This window comes from Micropterus salmoides, unplaced genomic scaffold (genome assembly GCF_014851395.1).
Source record: "Micropterus salmoides isolate LMB-PRFRI ecotype aquatic unplaced genomic scaffold, ASM1485139v1 Ms_hic_scaffold_8, whole genome shotgun sequence".
NCBI classification, from domain to species: domain Eukaryota; kingdom Metazoa; phylum Chordata; class Actinopteri; order Centrarchiformes; family Centrarchidae; genus Micropterus; species Micropterus salmoides.
Window position 1 is genome coordinate 38109709 of NW_024044570.1, and position 25829 is coordinate 38135537.

Genomic DNA, 25829 nt, shown 5'->3' on the forward strand with positions numbered 1-25829 from the left:
CATGAAGCAGAACTATGAAGTTTCACTACAGACCGAAGATGTGATGGGAAGGTTAATGGGGAAAGCCAGGGATGTGGCCAAAATAGGCTTGAGGAGCGACCCCTCGCTTGACACTACTTGCCCAGATGTAATATACAACATGCTCATACAGTATTTCAGTAAAACTTCCTCATGCCTGCCCCTGCAAGACTTCTACTCAACCCTACCACAAAAGGGAGAAAATCCCATTGACTATTGGATACGCCTTAATAATGCTGCAAAGGGCTTAAAGCATCAGGGCAGACACATGGAGGATATGGAAGGAGAAATCGCCAAGATGTTTGTGAAGCACTGTCCAGATCCAGAGCTTGCATCGGGTGTTTAAATGAAAGCAGATACACAAATGGACATCAAATGAGATTCAGGTGAGGATAAATGAACATCAGCGGGAACGGGTGTCTCTACTGTAAAAGTACACATGCCAAAGACTCATGCAGCTGCGCTGTTTTGCGCAGAAATGCTTAAAACTAAGAACTGTATAACTTTTTATGTTTATGACATTTAAGAGTTGATTGTGGAAAGGTCTTTGATTAAAACCCGCACAAATAATCTTTAAGACTTTATTAAAGTTAAAACAGAAACCTCAGAGGGACCATGCCCTCCTCCTGGGAGACACGCCCCAAGGAGAGCAACAAACAAAACACACAGCAGAGCTCTTTGTTAACTCTCTTACACTTACTCTCTACACTTCTCGCTTGCTTTTGCGCCCTGTAACTCCAGCATCTAAGAGATTTGGCCCGGGGAAAATCTCCGCAAAGTTTTCTTTGTCCTACAGCAACTTACTTAGCCATATTCATGATTCACCTTTGGTGAATGACATGCTGAAGGACTGGTTTGACTTTTAGAAGGTAACGAAGAAGTGAATTCCTCAGCTGAACTGATGTTTAGCTTTAACATAACAATATATAAACCCATAGAAAATGAGCTTTTCTCAATGTAGATGATAAAGATACAGCAGATTAAACAAACTAACCTAATTGTCTTACACTCAATCCCTCCATTAATATTGAAGTATGTAAATATTGCCACCTGGCAGCAATAAGAGTGTATGTCTTTACACTGGAATGTTTTAGTAGCGAATTTCATTACAGAAACAATAGGTTTGTGTGTCAGTCAAAAAAGCATCAGTCCATCAGGTTCTGTTTGAGTAGTATTACATTCATTAGGAAGCATCAGATGGAGAGTAATTCTGTCTTTGTAATAAGACCTGGGTGTTGTGCAGTTGGCTTGGTAACCACGCTGCTCAGGACTGATTCAGAGTCTGTGAGTTACGACTTGTTTTGTAAGGATTGGTCCTGTGTGGCGCTCCAGCCTCAGCCAGCAGAGTGGAGTCTCAGAGATTCTCCTCCAGCCAGCTGTCATTTCTCATTTGACATCAACACCTGACAAAGACAGGAACGAGACAAGAGAGAAAGATTAGGATTCACTGGTTGAAAGGAAAAATACAGTCACAGCAGTGCAGCCACCATAGCAATGTTGGGCATTTCTGATGCATTCAATCAGTTACATAAATCCATGAGCTTTCATGGTTCCCCTATTATCTGTAAATGATTAAAAGTCGTTTTCCATCTGGTGTGACAGCTGCCCATGTGGTCAGCCCAGGTTATTTGTCATGATTAGGCCCCCAACTGCTCGAGGCGCCGCACTGAGTGGCAGCCCCCTCGCTCTGACATCTCTCCGTGTGTTGCTAAGGGTCCTCTTTGTGCATGTGTGTGTCTTTCGGGCCTATGTGTAGATACTAACATAATAATAACAGAGTGAAAACATTGAGTTTCCCCTCACGGGATTAATAAAGTACTGTATATCTTCTTCTTCTTCTATTCATTTCTGTATGAGTCTGTATGCTCTCTGGATACTGCTGCCTCATATTGTGGTTGGAACACATCTCTGTTGGGGTTCAGCTGTCTGTTCTTCAGCATGCAGTTTGGTCATATTTGGTTTATCAACATTTTCTGTGTTTTACAGCAGGTTGAAAATATGCTAGCTGCCTATACTTACTTGTTTCCACCAAAGGAACAGCCTCAGCCAGCAGAGTGCCCTAGTTCTAAAAAGTCCCTAGTTCTAAAAAGTCCCTGCTCGGGGGTTAGTACTTTCCCAAAGTACCGGTACTTTTTGGGGGGGGGCCTTGCAGTGAATTTCTGAATGGACGAGTAAAGGCTACTGGCTTTAAATCAAGCAAATGTTTCTAAGTAGGTTTATTGTCACAATATAACAATATAGAGTGAAACTGAGTTTTGTAACTCCCTACTGCTACATAGCAGACAATATACATCACTGGTTCTCAAACTGTTTTTGGGCCAGCGCCCCCCTATCCATTATCCAGCCCCCCATCAAAAAAGATGTTGGCTATTTGCCCTGAATATTGTTGATTATTATTTTTTTTATTGTTGTTGTTACTGTTGTAAAAACATGGAAAAAAGACATAATTGAATGACAACCAACATATTAATTACTTTCCCAGGCAACAAAAAGCCATGTGAAAAGTAATTATATTTAACTAATAAGTAAATGTTCCTTCCAAAAACTGTGTGTGAAGCCAGAGACTGGTTTCTTGGACAGGGCACTTACTAAGTGGGGTATGGGCGTCCACCCCCAGAAGATTTTGAGCATTAAACACTTAATTTCCTGCATTCTGGTGTAAATGTATGCTCCAATTTCTGCCTTTTCTGCACCAATTTATGGTGTAAATGTCTTATTATACAAAGGGAAACACAAAATTCAGGTGGTAGGTGACAATTCAAAAATATAAATATAATAGAATATAATGGTGAGGCTCTCAGGCATTCTTTAAATGTAAAATGCTCCGTACTTGTATAGCACCTTTCTAGTCTTTTCGACCACTCAAAGCGCTTTTACACTACATCTGCATTCACCAGTCACACACATTCATACACTGAGCCTAAGTGCTCAGTAACCCTAACCCTAACCCTAAGTGCTCAAACGGAAACTAACATTCACACTCATTCATACACTGGCGGAATAGCCGCCAGGGGCAATTCGGGGTTCAGTATCTTGCGCAAGGACACTTCGACACGCAACTAGGAGGAGCCAGGGATTGAACCACCAACCTTCCGATTAACGGCCAACCCGCTCTACCTCCTGAGCCACAGCCGAGCCACAGCCGCCCCACAGGGGCATTTAAAAGCAAACTTTATTGCTTTTAAATATTTTTCTCCTGTAGATCCATCCATCCATCCATCGTCAACCGCTTATCCTGCGTACAGGGTCGCGGGGGGCAGGAGCCAATCCCAGCTGACATCGGGCGAAAGGCAGGGTACACCCTGGACAGGTCGCCAGTTCATCGCAGGGCCACACATAGACAAACGACCACTCACACTCACACTCAGCTCCTGTAGATCAACTTTCATCCCTGCTGAGTCAACACACATGATTATGTCTTACCTCCTCTTTTGTGGGGACGTAACCTATTTAAATGTGTTTGTTGCCCCTTTTCATCTCAGTAATAAATTAATTTGTTTTAATTCAGTTATTGACTTTATTAGCTCATCTGTTAATAACTTATCATATCATAACTTATCTGCTCATGTTCAAAACTTTCTGCACATTCAGAATCTCTCCACCATATGTGTTCACTGACAATGTAAAGAAAAAAAAGTCTAATATTACGAGACTAACGTCAATAGCCTATTTAAAGAGAATTCATAATATTTTACTACATGCCCTATACTGCATTACGTCACTGATTCGCTGGAAGTTTCCCCTCGACCATCTAACACAGAACTGAATGAGACAAGGAGGTGCTCATGCCGGGGGAAAACGAAACTAACCGACAACATCTGTGATCAGACAGATCAGACAGATCGAATCCACACACGTTAACTTCAGCACTTCTGATAAAGTGCAGCTTACAGTCCCCAACAGAGCAAGTCAGGGCTTTAGTTTTTAACGTTACATTTTTATAGCCTACTGAAACTACTCTAAATGTCCGCTTTGGCACAAACTGTCTGCAACTCAGTGCGAGGTGGGTCCACCTCACTTGCTGGTGTCGCAGCAAAGTTGCTTTCAGGGTAGGTCCGACAGTGGAATATCCCTCTTGTAAATGTGAAACCACTGCAATAACAAGACGTTCATGGTGTATTCCTCAGAGAAATAAACACGGTAATACCAAGAAAGAGAGCGTCAATTTTACACAGTAAATGCCAAGTGGGTAAACCGATTGAAACGGGTAAAACGACAAAAACACTGGAGAATTCTCTGGGCAGATAGTAGGACCGATACCTCAACATTAAAATTGTCCATCCACTTTAGCTGCATTTGAGCACCAAGCATTATTTATGTAGATACACAGACCTGCTCCCCTCGTCTTAACGGTCTCTAGCGTCCTGTTTGCGCGGAATAAACTCCTCCTGTCAAGTGTGACAGGTTCCTCAGGTACGCTGCTATGCAGCCAGGTCTCTGTGGCTCTGTGATGAGGGCACAGCAGTCTCTGCTTTTGGTGAGTGAGCCTTACTCTTACTTCCTCAATTTTACTCTCCAGCGACCGGACATTAGCCAAGAGTAGGCAGGTGAGTGATAAAGCGAAAATTTGAAGTCGATCGGACAAATTCCCTGGGAGGAGTTTATTAAAGTACGGACTTTGTAAATCATCCAAAAATGAGCATAAAATGGACAACTTCCTGTTGGGCTCAGGGCATTGCTCCAAGAGGCTTTTTGGTACGTCTGGGCATGGTACGTGTGCCACAGAAATTCCATACATGTGGGTGAAACATGCCGCGGGGGCGGCTTCGTTAAAGGTCACTTCCTGTTGCGAGCAGGTGGCACTATGGCTTTGAGTGAATGTTGGCATATGGATGTGTTCAGGGCAGGACTCTTATTATACATACTAAATTTAGTGCAGATGTGAGCATGTACACTGACGTTATTACAAATTCCTGTTTCATGGCGAATCAGCAATTTTCAATGCCTCGCCACGGCATTCGACAAACCACCGTTAGTACAACTTTTAATCATCAGTGGCTTTAAACCACACAGCACAAAACTGAAATCAGTCGGATTAAATCTCTAGGAGTTGTTCCTTAAAGTACAGAGCCTGTAAATCATCCAAAAATGACCTTATGTAGACATATCCTGGAAGTTTTCTGTTGATTGGACAAACAATTTGTATTTTGTAGCCTGATTAGCATTATATCACCTGCAGTTTGTTTGCATTTATAGCGCAATCTGAATGAAAATTTCAGGGCATGTTTCAGTTACTTATGAGGACATATCCTGAGAGATTAGTGATGATTGGAGAATGAATATGTGATTTATGGTGACATTAGTGTAATGCAAAGCACCTTTCTTGCGTTTGCGCAGAACTCTCAAACTCCCAGGCCTCTGGTAGAGGACCCGAGCTTGAGGATGACACATACCACACCGCAACGGGTGAGAGGGGGATTTTTATATATATTATATATTTATATAGCTCCTGGATAGCTCAGTGTTTAATGCCACTGACTTTGGTACAGGTGATCGTGGGTACAACAAATATGCTACAGCAAGGGGGAGCCAGGACGACAGGTCAGCGGGGAGATGTTATCATCATCCCCACACTCCCACTCCCCATCTCACCCCCAACAAGAGATTGGGTCCCAAGCCCCAATAACAACAAACCCTTACAGCGCAGAATCATTCAACATAAGGGGACTGACCTACGACTGAAGATCATAACCAAGCTGGACCTCGATTGGACGACCAAGATTGTCAAGGCTAAGTGACAAAGTACCCTCTGAAAGTCTGCTAGAAGATGTGAATGCAGCATCCCTACTAAAGCCATAACCGAGACCAATGAGCTGATGTACGCCACAGCAACAGGATGGAGGAGAAGGCTAGAGGCCAAGATCAAGGCAACACCAAGAGAGGTTAGTCAGCTGTCAGAGCTACAGAAAGGTGCTACCTAAGAAATACAATACCTGAGGCTCTGGAGACTGCCAAACAAAGACTTACCGCTCTGGCTACCTGCCTAAAGAGATACAAGTGAGAAGCAGAAGCCAGGAGAATAAACCGGATGTTCTCCACCGAACCATCCAAAGCCTCAATGGCAGGGTAATAACACAAGATCAGATCCACCCAGAGCTGAGACTGAACAGTCCTGGAAGAACATATGGGAGAAAGAGGCATCCCACAACACCAATGCTCAGTGGCTAGTGAATCTAAGAACAGATAACAGTAATCTCCCAGAACAAGATCCAGTCACCATTACAACGGCAGAATAAATGAATGCCTGGCAGCCCAAATGAACCAACTGCTGATGGATGGGACCCACCCAGAATGGTTAACCCAAGTACGTACAGTCCTGATCATGAAGGATCCCCAGAAGGGAACAATCCCATCCAACTACTGGCCAATAACCTGCATCTGCACAACATGGAAGCTCCTGTCAGGCATCATAGCAGCTAAGATAAGTAGGCACATGGCTCAATACATGGACAGGGCCCAGAAGGGAATGGGCAGTAATACCAGGGGAGCCAAGCACCAGCTACTGGTTGATAGAGCAGTCACTCGAGACTGCAAGACCAGGCAGACCAATCTGTGCACCGCCTGGATTGACTACAAGAAAGCATATACCAAGGTGATGCACTATCCCCGCTGCTGTTTTGCCTAGGACTGAACCCCCTCAGCCAGATCATCACAAAGATCAGCTACGGATACCGGTTCCGAAGTGGAACAACCATCAGTCACCTCCTCTACATGGATGACATCAATAATAATAATAATAATAAATTTAATTTGTAATGCGCTTTATATTTACGCAAATCCCAAAGTGCTACATGATAAAACAGGGAAGTACTAAAAATAAAAACACATGGAGAGCATGAAAATAAAAATAATAATCAAAAGCTCCCCAAAAAAGGTGGGCTTTAAGGCCACGTTTAAAAGCATCCACAGTTTGTGGTCAGGCACAGGTGGATGGTTTCATCTTTTTGATGAGGTCCTCAACCTCTCGCTGTGAGATGACAGAAAAACAGCAGAGAGGTCGGGAAATCCCAGGCTGTGGGTCGGCAGTCGGGACAGGCAGTGTGGGGAAACTTGATAGCAGGGAGCGGATGGTTTTCTGAAAAAAGTAATGAAATTGTTGCACCTCTCTTCTGTGGCTTCTGAATGAGAGTGAGTTTACGCTTTGAGGATGTCATATATGGTAGAGAAAAGTTGCTTGGAGTTGCCAGGGCTGTTGTTGACAATGTTGGAATAGAACTGTGAACGTGCATCTCTCAAGGACCTTGCATAGGACTTCTGATGTTCTCGGTAGGCCTGCCTATTAACAGTGAGTCCTGAGACCTTGAGGCGCCGCTCAAGGACACGCCCAGCTGTTTTCATTTGCCAAGTCCCTATAGCAGATTTGACGCTTGTCTTTGGTGTGTGGGGAAAGGAGTGACAGCTCCAGTGAGATGGCCTTGTAGTCAGACACACCCAGATCATACGCCAGTAGGTTGCTAATGGGGGTGGGGTTGGAAATGACCAGGTCCAGTGTGTGCCCCCTGGAGTGTGTGGGGACATCGACATGTTGTTGGAGGTTGAGGCAGCCCAGGCGTTTGGGGCGGCTCTGGCTCAGGAGGTAGAGCAGGTTGGCCGTTAATCGGAAGGTTGGCGGTTCAATCCCTGGCTCCCCCTGGTTGCATGTCAAAGTGTCCTTGGGCAACATACTTCCGCCAGTGTATGAATGTGTGTGAATGTTAGTTTTTGTTTGAGCACTTAGGCTCAGTGAATGAATGTGTTCTGTGTGTGACTGGTGAATGCAGATGTAGTGTAAAAGCGCTTTGAATCGAAAAGACTAGAAAGGCGCTATACGGAGCATTTACTTATTCAGCTGCAAAGTGGCAGGAGGGGTTGTCTACATGAATTTTAATCTCCAAGTATAATAATGTTAGCAGAGGTGGTGCAGAGTGTTGTGAGAAGGTTGTGTATCTCTGAGATGAAAGCTGAGTTGGGTTTGGGGGGCCAGTAGATGAGGAGCATTGTCATGGGGAAGGCTGGGTTATATTTAAATGCTAGGCATTCAAATGAGGACAGTGTAGGCAGGGGGAGGGGGTACATCTCCAAGTTCTGTCGGTGTATGACCGCCAGGCTGCCACCACGACCAGTGCTGCGGGCTCTCTCCAGGTAGCTGTAACCGGGGGACAGACTTCATTAAGCGCTGAGTAGTGCCATGTTTCTGTCAGGCACATGAAGTCTAATCCCTTGTCCATGATGTGGTCTTGTATGAACGATGCTTTATTTGTGAGGGATTCTGTATTAAAAAGTTCTATTTTGAGTGTTGATGCTGTGGTGAATCTCTGTAGAGGCCGTAGTACACTGCAATCCACTACACGTTTTCTGGCCTGCTTGGTGTGGCGAGATCTCTCGATGTTTCCCGTGTTACTAGCACCGAGAGCAACACTGCTCTGTGAGGCGGCAGACGTGCGACCGTGGTCCAGATGGATGGAATGTTTGAAGCAGGCTGGCCAGGCTGATGGAACTTTCGACGGGAACTTCTGTGGATGTAACACGGACGGCGCTGAAGTCCAAGTTCTTTGATGACATCAAGCTGTATGAGTGAGACATCAACTCACTGATCTACACTACCAAGATCTACAGCAATGACACTGGAATGTTGTTCAGACTGGACAAGTGTGGTCGCATGGTTTCAAAAAGAGGGAAAATTATCAGAACGGAGGGGGTTGAGCTACCAGAAGGCCACATTGCAGATGTTCAGGACAGCTACATATACCTTGGGGTGCCGCAGGCTAACGGAAACCATGAAGAGGCAGCAAAGAAGTCCGCCACAGTCAAATACCTACAGAGAATAAGGCAGGTCTGCTGAATGGAAAGAACAAGATCCGAGGCATCAACACATACCAGTCATCAGATACCCCGCTGGTAAACTGGCCACCCCAAATCCAGCAACCTGAGACTGTACACCAAGTGTAGTGAGGGAGACCGAGGGCTAGTGAATGTCAAGACCACTGTCCAGGATGAAACGACAAAGATCCAGGAGTACACCAGGAAGATGGCCCCCAAAGATAAAGGGCTTAGTGAATACCTCAGGCAGCAGAAACCTGAGGGTGAGGACATGGAAGACGAAGAACCTTCATGGAGAGATAAGCCGGTGCACGACATGTACCACAGACAAATAGATGAAGTGGCTGATATCAAGAAATCCTACCAGTGGCTGGAAAAGGCTGGACTGAAGGACAGCACAGAAGCACTAATCATGGCATAGAGGCTGGGGTCTACCACACCAGACAGGACACCAGGTGCAGACTGTGCAAGGATGCCCCTGAGACAGTACAGCACATAATAGCAGGGTGTAAGATGCAGGGAGAAGTGCGTACATGGAACGCCATAACCAGGTAGCCGTCATAGTGTACAGGAACATCTGCCATGATTATGGGCTGGAAGTCCCAAGGTCAAAATGGAAGACACCTCCTAAGGTAGTTGAGAATGACCGAGCTAAGATCCTGTGGGACTTCAAGATCCAGACTGACAAACAAGTGATGGCTAACCAATCTGACATCGTGTTGATCGACAAACAGCAGAAGAAGGCTGCAGTGATCGACAGGCAGTTGATTACTGCAGCCAATCCCAAGCGACAGCAACAAGAAGAAGGTACACGAGAAGCTTGAGAAATACCATGGGCTGAAAGGGGAGCTAGAAAATTAGTGGAAAGTAAGAGCAACCAGTGCTTGAAGTGGGCCGGAACGCCCCGGTACGCAGTACCGGCACCTTGACATTTTTCTCTTTGACCTATCGGGACATTTTCTTGCGTACCAGGACTTCTCCCAAGCTGCCGGTACTCTCCTCTGACCTCTCCATATCAGGTTCTCTGGGCGCTACGTGACGCTCACCTGTTCCCGTTCTCGCCTGCCTGCTAATCTCTGTCGGCGAAGAGAGACGAGGGAAAAGAGAAGCTTGGGTGCCTCTCAAGCAGCCGTGTGCTGAATATAGCTTGTCAATGTCACTTGTCGTGAACCGACAAGTGACATTTATAAGCCTGGATTGGGCGGGACATTTGAAAATATTGACTGACAGGTGTCATTTTCACGGGTGACGCTGGGGACAGGTCAGAATCAGATTGTCTACGCTTTTTGCGTTCCGTCGGCATTACGTTGTCAACTGGCATTTGAGTCGGGGTCTTCTGCGTTTGCATCGCGGTGCATCTGGGAGTCTTTGTTTTGTTTTTTTGATTGATTTATTCTTTTTCTTTCTCCCACCCCTATTGGCTACTGGGGTTCTTGCCTGCCTGTTGCTGGGGTAGGTGTGGCACAGTCGTGGCATCCCACTCTCACTAACAACTACATTCTTTAACAGGCTTATGCACACACACATGTACACACACACATACAGACACATTCACCCACACGCACACAGACACACACAGTCTCACACATAGACACAAACAAATTTAGGTTGTCCCTGGTAGAATTATTCCTGATGCTTTTCTTTCAGTTACTTATTTAAATTAATTATTATTCCAGCTCTCATGGCTGTGCTGTGTTGCTTATTTAGTGTGTGTGACTGTTTCTTGTTTTCATTTTTCTCTTAGTTGTCTTACTATGTCAGCTGTTCATTGCTGCTGTTCGGCTGGTTGTCTTTTACTATTATTATTATTTTTATTGTTTGTTTTTGTTGGACAACAAACATAAAATTTCTCAAGAGCAATTTTTGAAGGGGACACAAATAATACAGCCAAAATTGTACTTGTATAGGATATGTGTACACACTATTTTTCTGGCCAACAACACAAAGCAATAGTTGTTTAAATATCACTTAATAGGTTCACCACCACCACGCAGTCATATTATCCTAAATAACTTGCGTCCTCTAGGCTACATAGTAATTTAGGTTTCTTCTGGGATAGATGATGAAAAAAAAAAGCGATTCTAATTTTGGCCAATCCCGTTTTAATTTCTTTCTAAGATCTATAATTGACAGCATACAAATTTATTTTTATTAGGATCCCCATCAGCACCAGTATAAATGTTAGAACAACATACAAGCATCAACTGAGCATCAAATACAGATCTACAACTGACAATACATACTAGTAAGAGCAGCAATAAATACTATCTTATCACATCAATGGGGTAAATACCTAAGGAAGGAAGTAAGAGTTAACAAAAAGCGCAATCAAAACAAAAAAGTGCAATCAATGCAAGGTAATTGTAGGGGATAGAAGAAGAAGAGCACAGGAAGTGCATGTTAGAGGTTAGGAGTTAGAGGTGTTATAAGAGGAAGTGTTCTCGGAAGAGATGAGTTTTCAAGAGCTTCTTGAAGTTAGAGAGGGACGCCCCCGCTCTGATGGCGTGTGGTGGCTCGTTCCACCATTGTGTTGTCACAGATGAGAATAGCCGGGACTGGCATTGCTTTGTGTGAAGGGATGGCAGAGCCAGGCGGCGTTCATTGGAGGAGCGTAGTGGCTGAGAAGGAACCTAAGTTTGTATTAAGGAGTTTAGGTAGATGTGTGCAGACCCAGTAGTCACTCTATATGCAAGCATTAGTGACTTGAATTTGATTCTGGAGGCCACGGGGAGCCAGTGGAGGTCACTGAGTAATGGAGTGACATGAGTCCTTTTGGCCTGATCAAAAACCAGACGCGCTGCTGCATTCTGAACCATTTGTAGGGGTTTCACCGCACAAGCTGGAAGACCTGCTAGAAGGGCATTGCAATAGTCGATGCGAGAGATAACCATGGCCTGTACCAGAAGCTGGGTGGCGTACTGAGTGAGGTAGGGCCTGATTTTTGTATAGAGCAAAGCGGCATGACTGAGAGACAGCAGCATCATGGTCTGAAAAGGACAGCTGGTCATCAATCATGACACCCAAGCTTCAGGAGTCAATTTGTAGTTTGATGTTATGGTGGATAGATTGCTTGGCTGGAATGACCAAGAGTTCAGTCTTAGAGAGGTTTAGTTGAAGGTGGCAAGCCTTCATCCATGCAGATATGTCCGATAGATAGTCCGTGATCCGCGCCGAGACGGTGGGATTGCCTGGCGGGAAGGATAAGTAGAGCTGCGTATCGTCTGCGTAGCAGTGGTAAGAGAAGCCGTGCGAGCGAATGATCGGCCCCAGTGTGGTGGTGTAAATTGAGAAGAGAAGGGGCCCTAGCACTGAGCCTTGGGGCACCCCTGTGGAGAGGCAGTGGGAGGAGGATAATTGTCCTTGCCACAAAACATTGTAGAGGTAGGATTCGAACCACAGGAGTGCTTTACTCGAGATGCCCATTGCTGAGAGAGCGGATAGCAGGATCCTGTGGTTGACTGTGTCAAAGGCAGCTGATAGGTCAAGCAGGATAAGAACCTAGGATTGGGCTGCAGCTTTAGCTGACCTTAGGGCTTCTGTTACAGACAGAAGAGCCGTTTCAGTAGAGTGGGCACTCTTAAAACCAGACTGATATGGATCTAGGAGGTGATTCCCTGAGAGGAATTCTGAGACCTGTTTGAATACTGCCCGTTCAATAGATTTGGACAAAAAAGGTAGAAGAGGCACTGGTCGATAGCTCTCAACTTGAGTTGGGTCAAGTGAGGGCTTTTTGAGCAAGGGTGTAACCTGAGCCCTTTTGAAAGTGGTCGGGAAGGTTCCTGAAGCCAAAGAAGTATTTATCATTTGAGTGATTGTCGGGACCACAGTAGGAGATATGGCTTGGAGGAGATTCGTAGGAATCGGGTCCAGTGGGCATGTACGGGTCAAGAGTTCTGATACTTCGCTCTCTGTGAGAGGAGTAAATGAGGATAGTACTGACCTGGGAGGGCAGAGGAAAAGATGTAGTAGGACTGCTACAATGGTTGAGTTTGAGTGTTTCAGAGAATTGGCTAGTTATAGCCTCCACTTTGCCTGTGAAGAAGGCAGCAAAGGTATCAGCAGACAAGTTTGTGGGTGGTGGAGGTGGAGGAGGATTTAGTAGCACTTTTTGAAAGCTTTTGTTAAAAATATTCTGAACAACAGCAAATAGAAATGTTAAATAACAAATGAAACAATGCACAATAAGAAAAATGCAGTGCAACTGAAATATAGAAGAAACAAATGTGTATTGTCCAAAAGCTGATTACTGAATTATATTCCATTATATTTTGAATTGTCACCTGTCACTTTCATTTAGTTTCCCTTCATATAAATAAAGACATTTCCATAACTTGGTGCAGAAAATGTGTTGAGAATGCAGGAAATTAAGTGGTTAATGCGCAAAATCATTAATGTTATAATATTTACTAGTTTCATATTTAAGTGGCTACAGCAGATTCCAGGTAAAACCATCAGAGCTCTCTGTCCAGAAGAGTGCAGTCCTAGGAACAGCTAAGATCGCAGAACCCTCAAACTCCCAGGCCTCAGGTAGAGGACCCGAGCTTGAGGAAGACACACACCACCCCGCAAGGGGTGAGAGGGGGATTTTTTTTTTTTTTCATCATCTATCCCAGAAGAAACCTAAATTACTATGTAGCCTAGAGGACGCAATTTATTTAGGATAAAATGACTGTGTGGTGGTGGTGAACCTATTAAGTGATATTTAAACAACTATTGCTTTGTGTTGTTGGCCAGAAAAATAGTATCCTACACAAGTACAATTTTGGCTGTTGTTCCCCCCTACTGTGAGATGAAATTCCCGCCCATGCTACTGCTCCTCTCTTTTCCACCATTATTTGCAAATCAGTAAATCACAATCAACAGTCAAAGAGCCACTCAAGTCTCACTGATGTCCTCCTGAGATCATATCTCGGCATTAAATGGCTGATTCCAGTTGCCGATTCTAATTTTGGCCAATCCTGTTTTAATTTCTTTCTAAGATCTATAATTGACAGCATACACAAAAATTTTTGTAACTATTTATTGGAAAAAATCTATTTTTATTAGGATCCCCATCAACACCAGTATAAATGTTAACTATTCTCACTGGTCTCAATTGTATGATCATAATGAAACACTGATTATAAAATAACATGTTCACTGGAAGGAGCTGAAAATAAATTGCACACCATTTTAATTCTTCTTAATTCTCCAAATTATTTTTGTGTTTAATCACAAACTACAGTAATCTGCTCTACCTTTCCCCGTCAGACACACAAGCTCACACGTCTCTGTCGTCTCTCTCTGTCTGCTCTGACTTTATTTGTCAGCAGTTTTATTTAAAAGAACTCGCGTTTAGAATCTTTTCACCCGCGATTCTATTTTCCCAGCAGCAGATGAGCGGCGTGTGGAGGAGGCTTGTTGTTAATTACCGATAAGAGACTACCGTGGTCTGAATGACATCGTCACCAACATCTGTGCTCACTGTTGCTTTACCTGCTCCCTGCTTTACAATATCCACAGCGTCTCTTTCTGTGTGTTTCTCTGCAGATGTAGTGAGCGCTGCGTCTTCTTCACTCTCGTGAATAAGGAAACTGTGTGACATGTTTTAGCCTGTGTGTGTGTGGCTGTGACATGAGGTTACTGTCTGTGCACACATGTGAAACACGGCGCAGCGCAGCCTGTTTGTAACGTTCAACGTCCGGCAGAAAATTGCATATTTGACACTGCTCGGCCCCGGTCACTGGTCAAAGCAGAGTAAGCGGCAAGCTGTTAAACAAGCTGCCAAATGAGCTAGTAATGTTATAAAATAAAAATACACGTTTAAGATAAATATAAAATAAGTAAAACAGAATAAAATAGAAGGGATAAAATAAAGTCAAATAAGATCGGGAAAGGCTCTCCTATAAAATTATGTTTTAAGAAGGGACTTAAAAGAGTGACTCAGCCGACCTGATTTCCTCGGGCAGGCTGTTCCAGAACCTCGAGGCCCTGACGGCAAACACTCTGTTCCCTTTAGTTTTCAGTCGAGACTCTGGAACAGACAACAGACCTCTGCCCGAGGATCTCAAGGTACGTGCTGGTGTGTATGGGATTCAAAGGTCAGAAATATAACAAGGCGAGAGGCCATGAAGAGCTTTAAAAATGATCAATAAAATTTTAAAGTCGATACTGGGACCCAGTGTAATGAAGCTAAAATAGGAGTAATGTGGTCATATTTGTTAGTTCTGGTTAAAAGCCTGGCAGCTGAGTTCTGGACAGTCTGGAGTCGATCAGTAGATTTTTGGGTTAAACAAGTGAAAAGGCTGTTGCAATAATCCAGGCGTGATGAGATGAAAGCGTGTAAAATGGTCTCGGTGTCCTTAAAAGTTAACATAGATCGAATTTTTGCTATATTTCTAAGTTGATAAAAACATGATTGAACAAGCTTTGTGGTGTGCTGCTTGAAATTTAAATTATTATCAAACCAAACACGAAGGTTCTTTGCAACAGGCTTAATGTGATTTACTAGGGAACCAGCAGATGGCAGTACTTGCTTTGCCATCTGCTGGGACCCAATGACAAGGATTTCTGTTTTGTCCGAATTCAGCTGGAGGAAATTATTTGACATCCATTTTTTAACTTCACAAAGGCAGTTATCTTTGGATCTGACGGGCAAGTACATTTGTGTGTCATCAGCATAAATATGAAAAGAAATACCATGTTTATGGATAATATGTCCAAGGGGAAGCAGATACAAGGAAAACAAAATGGGTCCTAAGACCAACCCCTGAGGCACACTATATTTAACTGGACAGAATGAAGAGACATAGTTGTTTACAGACACGCAAAACTTCCTATTTGACAGGTAGGATGAAAACCATTCTAGGGCAGTACCAGAGATCCCCACCCAGTGCCTCAGTCTGTCTAACATGATGTTGTGATCAATGGTGTCAAAAGCAGCACTAAGGTCCAGGAGTACCAGGACTGAGCACATACCTTCATCAGCAGACATTAAAAGGTCATTGGTGACTTTAAGCAGGGCAGTCTCAGTGCTGTGGTACTTCCTGAAACCAGATTGAAACTTTTCAAATAGATTTTGATAGATGATTTTTTCTAAAATCTTTGCAATAAAAAGGCAGTTTTAAAATTGGTCTAAATTATTATTATTTTGTGGGAGGGAGGGATCTAAACCAGGTTTCTTTAAAAGTGGGTTCACGCAAGCCGTTTTAAAATAATCAGGGACACAACCAGTAGATAGGGAGCTGTTAAAAGAGGCCCAACAGAATCCATTACTTTCAGTTAAAACTTTGTAGGTATTACATCAAGTTGGCTGGAGGACACTCATTGGTGATACTGTTTTTAAAAGCTCAGACAAGTCGATGGGATAAAACTGGTTAAAACTGTCTTGTTGCTAGTGAGGAACCTCTGAGTAAGAGGAAGTGGGGTTAATAGAGGCTCTGATTGACACCACCTTATTGGTAAAATAAGATAAAAACAATTCACAGTCATTACTTCCAGCTGAGGCACAAGGAGGGGTTGAGTTTACCAGCTGATCCACAGTCTTAAACAGAAACCTGGGATTGTGTTTATGTGTAGTAATGAGTTCAGAAAAATAGTGTTCTCGCATCCTTAACCATGTTATTGTAGTTAATTAATAAATCCTTCAGACTGAGGTAATGGACTTGGAGACTGGATTTTTTCCATCTGCGCTCTGCTTTCCTGCATTCCCTTTTTAGGCTGCGAATGCTGTCATTTATCCAGGGTTGCTTAATAGCTTTAGACGTAGGCCTAACCTTTAGAGGAGCAGTAATATTTAGTGACAACAAGCAGATTGAAGTGATCGACCAGATTGTTGGTGTTGGAATCAGACAGGTGTTGGCTTTGGCTCTGAAAGAATGCGCAAAACTTTGAAACACTTTGTTCATTAAAGATGCGAGAACACACAGAGCTTGGTGAGGTGGCATGAGTAACACACAGAGAATTGCAGCTAAAAACAATACAACTGTGGTCAGATATGGTCATGTCCACTAATTCCACATAGGAAATACTGACACCCAGGGTAAAAACCAAGTCCAGTGTATTACCACGGTTATGTGTTTGCCCTTTGACATGTTGTTTGAAGTTAAAAGAAGTGGCCATATTTAAAAAGTCATTAACATTGGTGGGGTCATCAACATGAATATTAAAATCGCCACAAACAATTCTGTCATAATTTAAAACCAGAGTAGATAAAAAATTCAGGAAGTTCTGATAAAAATCCTCCAGTCGGTTTTGGGGGGCGATAAATTATAACAAATATGATAGGTTGCTGGACGTGGACTGGGAGGAGGCCTCGGGGAAGACCCAGGACTAGGTGGAGAAATTATATCTCCACACTGGCCTGGGAACGCCTCGGGATCCCCCAGTCAGAGCTGGTTAATGTGGCTCGGGAAAGAGAAGTTTGGGGTTCCCTGCTGGAGCTGCTCCCCCCACAACCCGATCCCGGATAAGCGGATGAAGATGGATGGATGGATGATAGGTTGCAGCCCTCCAAGTTTAAGACTGAGAACTTCAAACGAGTTAAATTCATCACAGCGTACTTGATGACATTTAAAATTTTTCCTATACACGCTCACTAGCCCACCACCACGACCACTGACCCTCGGTTGACTAAAACAATCACATTGAGGCGGACACAGTTCAGCTAGCTGGCTATAGTCATTAATTTGCAGCCAGGATTCAGTTAAAAACATAAAATCTAGATTTGCAGACAAGATAAAATCATTTAAGATAAAAGTCTTACTTGACACTTCGGTTTACTGGTCTATGCGTGATGATGACAGGAATAGAAGTCTGTGGAACAGCGCTGGGAGCAGACGGCTTTACATGCCAGCAGGTGGAGACAGTTATTTGTGGCAGTGAGGCAGAGATCTGTTCAGTGAGCGGTGGTGTGTCCAGGTGTGCTGCATGAATGATTAGTCATTCACGTAAGTCCTGAGGGGAGGACCGCACCACATGCTGTATGTGAGCAGCTAACATTTCTGAGTGGGTGAAGTCCGTCTGTCTTAAAAAGAGACATTCTTTGCCAGAAAATAATAAAGTTATCGACATAACACACAACGTGAGCCCTGCAGGCGGACTGGAGCCAGTCGTGGAGGCCAAGGAGTCTACAGAAGCGGCCAGCACCGCGACCAACTGTGGGAATGGGACCAGAGATAAAAACAGACTTTCCACACTGCTTTAAAAAGTTAAAAAGACAGTTAAAATCTGGTTTTGTCGGCTCAGGCTGCTGAAGAGCTGTGTCATTTGTTCACACATGGACTATCACTCTTGTGATGGAGGACGGGAGCGATGGCATTAGGTCCTGCAGTTTTTAAAAAAATGTCAGCTGTGGTGGCACCGGGGAAGCAGTGAGTGGTAGCGTTAAAGAAACGGATGTTTCTGATTATATAACCAATTATTAGTGTGGTTGGGGAGAAAAGAGGAAGAGGAGATCCCGGTTGTGGGGTTCCAGAGCAGGACTGAGCAGAATCTGCTTCAACACTGCGTGCAGACTGAGGATGGAGTGTGTGACAGTTCTGACATGTGTGCAAAGTTTGGTGAGTTTTCGAGTATGCTCAGGTCCCCAAAATGGAGCTTACTTTGCAGAAAAAAAAAAAAAAAAATAAATATATATATATAATCTTTACAAATTCAATAGGGACCTCACACGGTCGTGCTCGGGCCCTAATTAAAGCGTTGGGCGGGCCCTCGCACTTGTAGCGCGTCCGGGTGTGAGCCGGCCGAGTTGCACATTCTGGAGCTCTGCCGGTGCGGCTGAGAATTTGCTGCGCGGTGCCGACGCTGCATGAAGGTGTTATATGTCACTTCCTGTGTCCCCTATGTGGAGCTACATAGCACTTAGCAATCGGTATTGGTGTGTAGATGTCTGCGGGGTGGGAGAGTTATTAAGCACGTTTGGTTCAGATGTGAGCATGTACACTGAAGTTACAACAACTTCCTGTGTCATGGCTAAGAGTTGATCTTTGACATTCGTTAAAGTACGGAGTGTGTAAATCATCCAAAAATGGCCATAAAATTCAAAATGGCCAACTTCCTGTTGGGTTTAGGCTATGGCTCCAAGAGACTTTTTTGTGCGTCTGGACAAGATACACGTACCACACAAAATTCGTGCACGTAGGTGAAACGTGCGGCGGGGGCTGCTTCGTTAAAGGTCACTTCCTGTTGCCAGCAGGTGGCGCTATGACTGTGGGTGAATGTCGGCATGTACATGTGTTCAGGGCTGGACTCTCATCCTACATGTACACTTTGGTCCAGATGTGAGCATGTACACTGAAGTTACAACAACTTCCTGTTTCATGGCGAATCATCGACGCCACAGACACCCATTGACGAAAACTTGCAAATAGCACAACTTCTCATCGTCAATGCCTTTAGAAGGCACAGCAGAAATTTCCGACTGAATGCCTAGGAGGAGTTTGTTAAATTAGAAGTGTGTAAATCATAAAAAATAAAAATAAAAAAATAAATATATAATCTTTACAAATTCAATAGGGACCTCGCACAGTTCGTGCTCAGGCCCTAATAAAAGGATTTAAAAAATGTAACGTAAAAGTGTGGATTGAAACTGGATAAGAGTCTAAGAGAGTTTAAGACGGAGCTTCCGACAGGTAGCTACAGATGTCAACGCATGCGCAGAGTACAGATAATGGAGTAGAATAATTTCTGTACTGTATTAGTAAATAAGATTGTGTATTTATTGTTAGTTTTGCATGAATGTCACATGTGAAAAGTTTAGACTTCATAACATCAGTGAGGCATGAAGGCTCGAATATACTCTGGAGGGAATGCGCACACCTGCGGACAGCACGAACGTGGACTACTTCTTTCTGAAATCAGTTTGGTGCCGCGGTCATAAAAAACAGGGGGCACCCGGAAGTCTGCACAGAGCCTACATGTGGACTAGGACTTTCGTGTACGTGAAAAGTATAATCCTTGCTTTAGGCATATTTAGCTTTTACTATCTTATCGTATAAAGCAGGTGTAACTTTGTCTACATTAGGGCAGTGCCATTCACAGTGGCCGATGTGACGTGTCCCTGTGCTTTTTAGATTGTGCGGCGTAAGTTGCACCCATGCCAGCCGCTCCATGCTGTGCTATTTGCTAGTAGTAATTCTGAATGTGTTCAAATTGCACCAAATGTGACACCTTAGGTCCACAGCAACACACCCGCCATGTGTAAGGACAATTGGTTGAACAGTTTATGGCATAATCACAACACAAACAGACAAACACACACTCATGCCGGGTTTCCTGCCTTTATTAGAGAGTTAACAGTAGTTATAAGTACTGCTGAATGTTGGAAACACAAAACAGTGTTGTCTGTTAGTGACAACTGTTAGAAAGAAATCATTCAGTAAAAATATAGGATTTTTTTTCCAGCAACATCAGTGGCAGTATTTCATTTTGTCATAATAACACTTCATTGTGCTCACCAACTGAGGATAACTATGTAATCTGTGTTTTGTAAATGGTAAGATACAGATAACCAATAGGACACAGTTTATTCAGAGACCTGTGATTTTAAAGCCATAGTCTGATCAAGTAGGCCTAATTCAGTGATTTCCTGTTGAAAATGTGTCTTGACTGTAGACACATAATGTACTGACTGTACATTATTAGCTGTCAATTTTATTTTAAATCTTGCTGACTTCTCATTTATTGAAATACTTCCAAAACAATACTGTTAAAGATTGTCTGCAGCATCCAGACTTCATTTAGTTTAGAGTTACCTTAACCACTATTATGTTGAGGCATGTTGAAGGCATATAAGATAGGTGTTCTTCAGGGCTCTGGAGGTTGACCACACCTTTGTCTTGTCAGTCAACATCTGCGTTACAGTGGGGGACATTGTTGACATTGAGGATGTCATGGAATGCATGTGGTACCTTTACATCCAGTGAAGAGGGAACAAGTGGACACAGCCAAGCAAGACTGACACGCAGTGGTGCTTGCTGCCCCACGTTTGCACCTGTGGAGCTTAAAGACTATTTGTACTATTTGTAGAACATGGGGACATGATGAAAGCTTTGGACAAAGGCCACCACACTTTATGACAAACTGTGTATCTTAAGGCCCTTTTTGTTTCACTTATGAATATACCTAAATTGTCTTAGGTAGGTAGATTTAGTTGGTTACAATATAACAGGTGACAGAGTGAAATTGAGTATGTAACTCCCTCTTCTGCTACGTAGCAGACAGTATACATTAATATAGTAGCAATAACAAAAATGGTAATGGTAAAAACAGAAATAAACTATATTTATTGGAGCAGTGCTGAGGATGATTAGGCTTGAGTTAAGGTAGAAAATTACCCAGGAAAAGGAAGAGACCTTTGTTTCTTATATGGCTTGGAGTTATTAAAGCCTATTTCAATGTATTCTGTTTGTATTGCTCAACTGCAAAAGGTCCTGTATACTTCATTGAAAAGACAACTATATTTAATATGTTCTGCCTAATACTGGCTTAACTCTCTTGCGGAAATGACAGAACTCACACAGTGGATACACGGATGCAGAGCACACCCCGACTTGAAGGAAGTCGAACCATGCAACAGCTACAGCAGAGGTGTTCAGGCCTGCTCATCACTGCTTGCAGCTTTAATTAGGGCCTGAACAGCCAACGCTGTGAGCTCCCTATTGTGTTTGCTAGAATTCTTCTTATTTATCTTCCCCATCTGTCGTATTTTTGGGGTGCTTAGCAAGCCCGGACTTAAAGAAAAGTCTCTTGGAGCCATATGCTAAACCTGGCCATATTGAATTTAATATCTGATCTTATATCTTAACCCGATCGACTTCAAATGTGGGCAGCGCTACCTTAAGGGCCTTGCGATGTTAAATTGCGAAGCATTTTTTTAATGATCAAACAGCATGTCCATGGCGAGGCGCTGAATTTTGATGTTTTGCCATGAAAAGGAAGTAGCATGTAGATGGACTAGACACAGTCAGATCTGTCCCAAAATCACATGTCAACTTTATAGACACTTACATGTCAATATCCAGTTATAGTGATAACGCCACTTACTGGCATCAGGAAACGACATCGTTCAAACTTCATCTCTTCTTCCTCATTTATTTTTTACCCCTTGTACCTTAGCAGACATAAATGTCTATAATGAGGCATATATGCACCACAAAGCAGGTTGACCACATCCATCTCAAAGTTCAGCAGGAAAGCTATAATGCTTATAATAATATAGATAATTCTTGTCAAATGCTTTTGCCTTGGTGAGTAATTACTCGCCATTAAACAGGAAGCTGTTTTGAGAGCTACATTTAAACCCACCAAAAGTCAGCCACTTTGAATTGAATAAGTAACTGACACATCAACCACACATTGTCAGATATTTTCCACACATCACGTATGTGCAGTGTAAACTTCAAGTCCCGCCCTGTAGACATCTACATGCCAATGTTTAATCACAATGATAGCGCCACCTAATATTCAATGGCTGTGCTTAACTCCCTTGCGGAAATGACAGAATGCACAAAACGGATACACGAATGCAGAGCACACCCCGACTTGAAGGAAGTCGAACCATGCAACAGCTACACACCCCCGACGTACGGGAGGTATTTGGGCCGGCTCATTGCTGCTTGCAGCTTTAATTAATGCAAGGCATTGCGGTTCCCAATACCAGAGGAGCTGGGAACCCTATTGTAATCGCAAAGATTTTAATTTATTTTTTACTTCCGTAAAGAAAACTGAAACTGCGACCTAGATGGTAAGTGCTACAGACGCAAAACTCACAGGGTAGGTCCAGGTCACCGCAATGACCTCAGGCGCAACAATTCGCACACTTCTACCTCTAGGGGGCAGCAAGGTCAACGCATATAAAAGGTCGGTGCATATCAAAAACCTTATATCCACACTTTCAGGGGATCGAGCTTTAATCTCCTGGAATAGGCCACGGTCTTTTCTGTCTTTTTCTCGCAAAATCACGAAAACTGTTAATTAACTCCTCCGAAACCACAAGTCCCATCGGCACCAAACTTGGCATGGACCATCTCTGGACCAAGCTGATAAAAGTTAGTGCTCCCCAGAATTGGAATTATACGCTAACAAATGTTACTAAAGGGGTGGCAATGGCCCAACAGATAAGACCATGCCTTTGGTGTGAGAAACTCGGGTTCAATCCCCCACTGTGACCCATCCCCCACTGTGTCCCTGGGCAAGACCCCTAGTTGCTCCAGAGGCGTGCGACCTCTGACATGTATAGCAATTGTAAGTCACTTTGGATAAGAGCGTCAGCTAAATGAATAAATGTAAACTTAGTGCATTAATGTGATATGGAAATTTGGTGCAATTAGCCCCTAGGTGGCGCTATTTATCCTCTATAACCACAACTCGCATTGACGTGAAACTGAACCGAATTGTTCAGGATGGTCCCCTGACTCCATGGAACAAAGTTCACCCAATGCATTTTATATCTCCATAACCACCAAGTCCAATTCATACAAAATTTTGGTGCAATTCAGACTAAAGGTGGCGCTAAAACCGAAGCTGAAATACCACGGGAAAATCCTTTTTATTTCAAAGGACATTTTGCCTCATAACTACGCAACCTTTTGTCTACATGTTAGGAGATACTGCCGATTCGTATGGTATAGGACACCCCTCTGTGCGATGAAGTTTTTTTCACTAAATTGCAAAAACTGAAAAAAATATTTTAATTAATTCCTCCAAACCTGCAAGTCCGATTGGCAACAAATTTGGCACGGACAATCTCTGGACCAAGCTGATAAAAGTTAGCGCTCCACAGATTGATACGCAAAAAACTTTCAGATTCATAAGCTAACAAATGTTTGTGCCAAATGCTCTAAACAAGAAGTGATGTCTTATCTTAGGTTAGGGATGTCCAATCTACACCAAACTTAAGGACCTTCAGTGGCATGCCTTCTTGAGGGGCTGTATGAAATTTGGTGTCAATCAGCCTCTAGGTGGCGCTATTAACTGTATATCAAATAGCACTCCCATAGACATACATTTTATATCTCCATAATCGCAAGTACCTGTAATTTCAAAATCTGGTCGTTTATTCATCACGGCCCCCCGAAGCCATGGTGGGGCGTCCAGGTTTGGGCCAACCTACCTGCTGAGTTCCTTCAAAAATGTACTGTAGAGTGTACCGTATTTATGCTGTTTTAAAGGCCACAAAAAATATTGATCTTCTATTATCACTTATGTTGCATTTGTTTATTGATAAATATAATCTGAAAGCATTCTTACAATACAGCATTTTTCCACACCTGCCTAAACCATTTGCACAGTATAATGTGCATACGTTTTCATAATATTTTTCATATTTTATTGCAAAGTTTTAAATTTTTCTATATTTACTTTATTTTTACTTTTGTAGTAATAAAAAAAAATATATTTTCTCTTATTACGTTTATTGTTATGTACCAAAATACAAGAGCAAAATTTTGTATGTGAAAAACTACTTGGCAATAAACCTGATTCTTAGTGTTCGGTCCTTAAGAATGTACCTGGAAATGCTGGTGTCTCCCACTTAGGCAGGTAGGTGTTTCCATGTGCTGACAAAGGCGGTGGGGATCAGTGAATAAGGCACAGTAGTGATGGAATTCCAGCTATCTGATGTGGGGTCATAGCAGTCCAACGTTTTACACCGCTGCGTCCCAAAGTAACCTCCAACCACATACAGCTTATTTCCTGAGGCCAAGGCATGGCAGCTCATCCGTTTGGATGTCATGTCACCCACTCGAGTCCACTGATTGGTTTCACAGTCAAAGCGATAAGCGGAGGCAGCTGTAAATTCTGTGTCACCACCCATGATAAAGATCTGGCTCCCCAAGACAGCAGCCGCTGTGTAGCGCCAAGGTTGGGGGCATTCAGCAGGAATATTCCAGCGGTTACCCACAGGGTTGTAGCACTGGACCTAAACAGGAAGTTTGACAGTTGTTAGGCTGCGCTGTCGTTGACAAAGTTTAGGTGAAACACTAACACCTTTTGTCACCTTAATTTATTCACCTTTTCACTTTGTCCACCCAGATTTTATCCTGTAGGCCAGGAAATTGAACCAGTGATGGTAGTATTGGTCTTCAAAGATATATAACCCCAATGTAATGCACATATACATTATATTATTTGTGCACATTAATAAACAAGTGGAGCAAATAACATTTAATGACAAACTAATTGTAAATCAGAAAACAATTAACTTAAATTAGAACATTGAGTTATCTCTTTAAAATAGTAGCTAGACTGTGAAGAGCTGCCTTGTGAAGAATGGGAAGGTAAATATACAGATCTACCAACCTTGGAGGCCTTGTCTCTGTGTATGGTGGTCCCTCCAAAAACAAAGAGTTTGAGTTTGGCACTGACCACGGCTGCATTACTCACTCCATCTCGTAGAGGAGCCATCATCGTCCATTTATTACTGAGTGGGTCATACCGTTCGACCTAGGAAAATATTACACGGTAACACTTTAATATGTTGATTTCAAACAGACATATTAGAGCCAAGAGGTTAACGCTTAAAAGCAGTGCTAATCTTTAACCACGAAACAGTGTGTAAAAATGCATAATGTACTCAAGGTGAGTCAAAGGCTGACCAGCAGCAGAGATTTACAATGATCACCCCTCGATAACAACCAGATTACAATATTAATACATAAAACTTAAAACGTTTTTAACATTTATGAATATAGATAAAAACTGAAAATATTAATCTAAAGAAGTTGATTTTTTTCTAACCTGTTTCAGGGAGACAGATGGAGAGGCAGGAAAAACTCCAGCTATGGCTGTATGACCTCCAACAACATAAAGACTATTCTCCAGCTCCGCTGAACCATGGCCAAACCTAGAGAGGAGAATACCAACATTATGTATGCTTTAGGGCTTGTGGATATTGGTCTTTCATTAAACATTATATGATGGCTCTGAAATGTCTGAAGTACCACTCTTCAGTAAGACTGCTGCAGGTCAGTACAGTATGTTAAATGGTCATTGTTTTAATTAAATTCAGTTAAATTTTATTTATATAGCGCCAA

General features: G+C 43.1%; 1 protein-coding gene across 4 annotated transcripts in view; it reads right to left on the bottom strand.

The window, feature by feature from the left end:
* Positions 1 to 585: 585 nt before the first annotated feature.
* The window catches only part of LOC119893438 (kelch-like protein 25), a 91251-nt gene continuing 66007 nt past the window's right edge, over positions 586 to 25829 (bottom strand). For 2 of the 4 annotated variants that reach the window (XM_038705579.1, XM_038705577.1), the window contains 4 exons: positions 25534 to 25639; positions 25096 to 25239; positions 24306 to 24715; positions 586 to 1421 (listed from right to left, as the gene is read on the bottom strand). In XM_038705579.1, the coding sequence (XP_038561507.1) occupies positions 24329 to 24715; positions 25096 to 25239; positions 25534 to 25639 (637 nt within the window). In that variant the 3' untranslated portion in view covers positions 586 to 1421; positions 24306 to 24328. Of the gene's footprint in view, positions 1422 to 24305; positions 24716 to 24816; positions 24877 to 25095; positions 25240 to 25533; positions 25640 to 25829 lie in introns of those variants that run through there. The other 2 variants (XM_038705578.1, XM_038705580.1) reach the window with 2 other exon arrangements.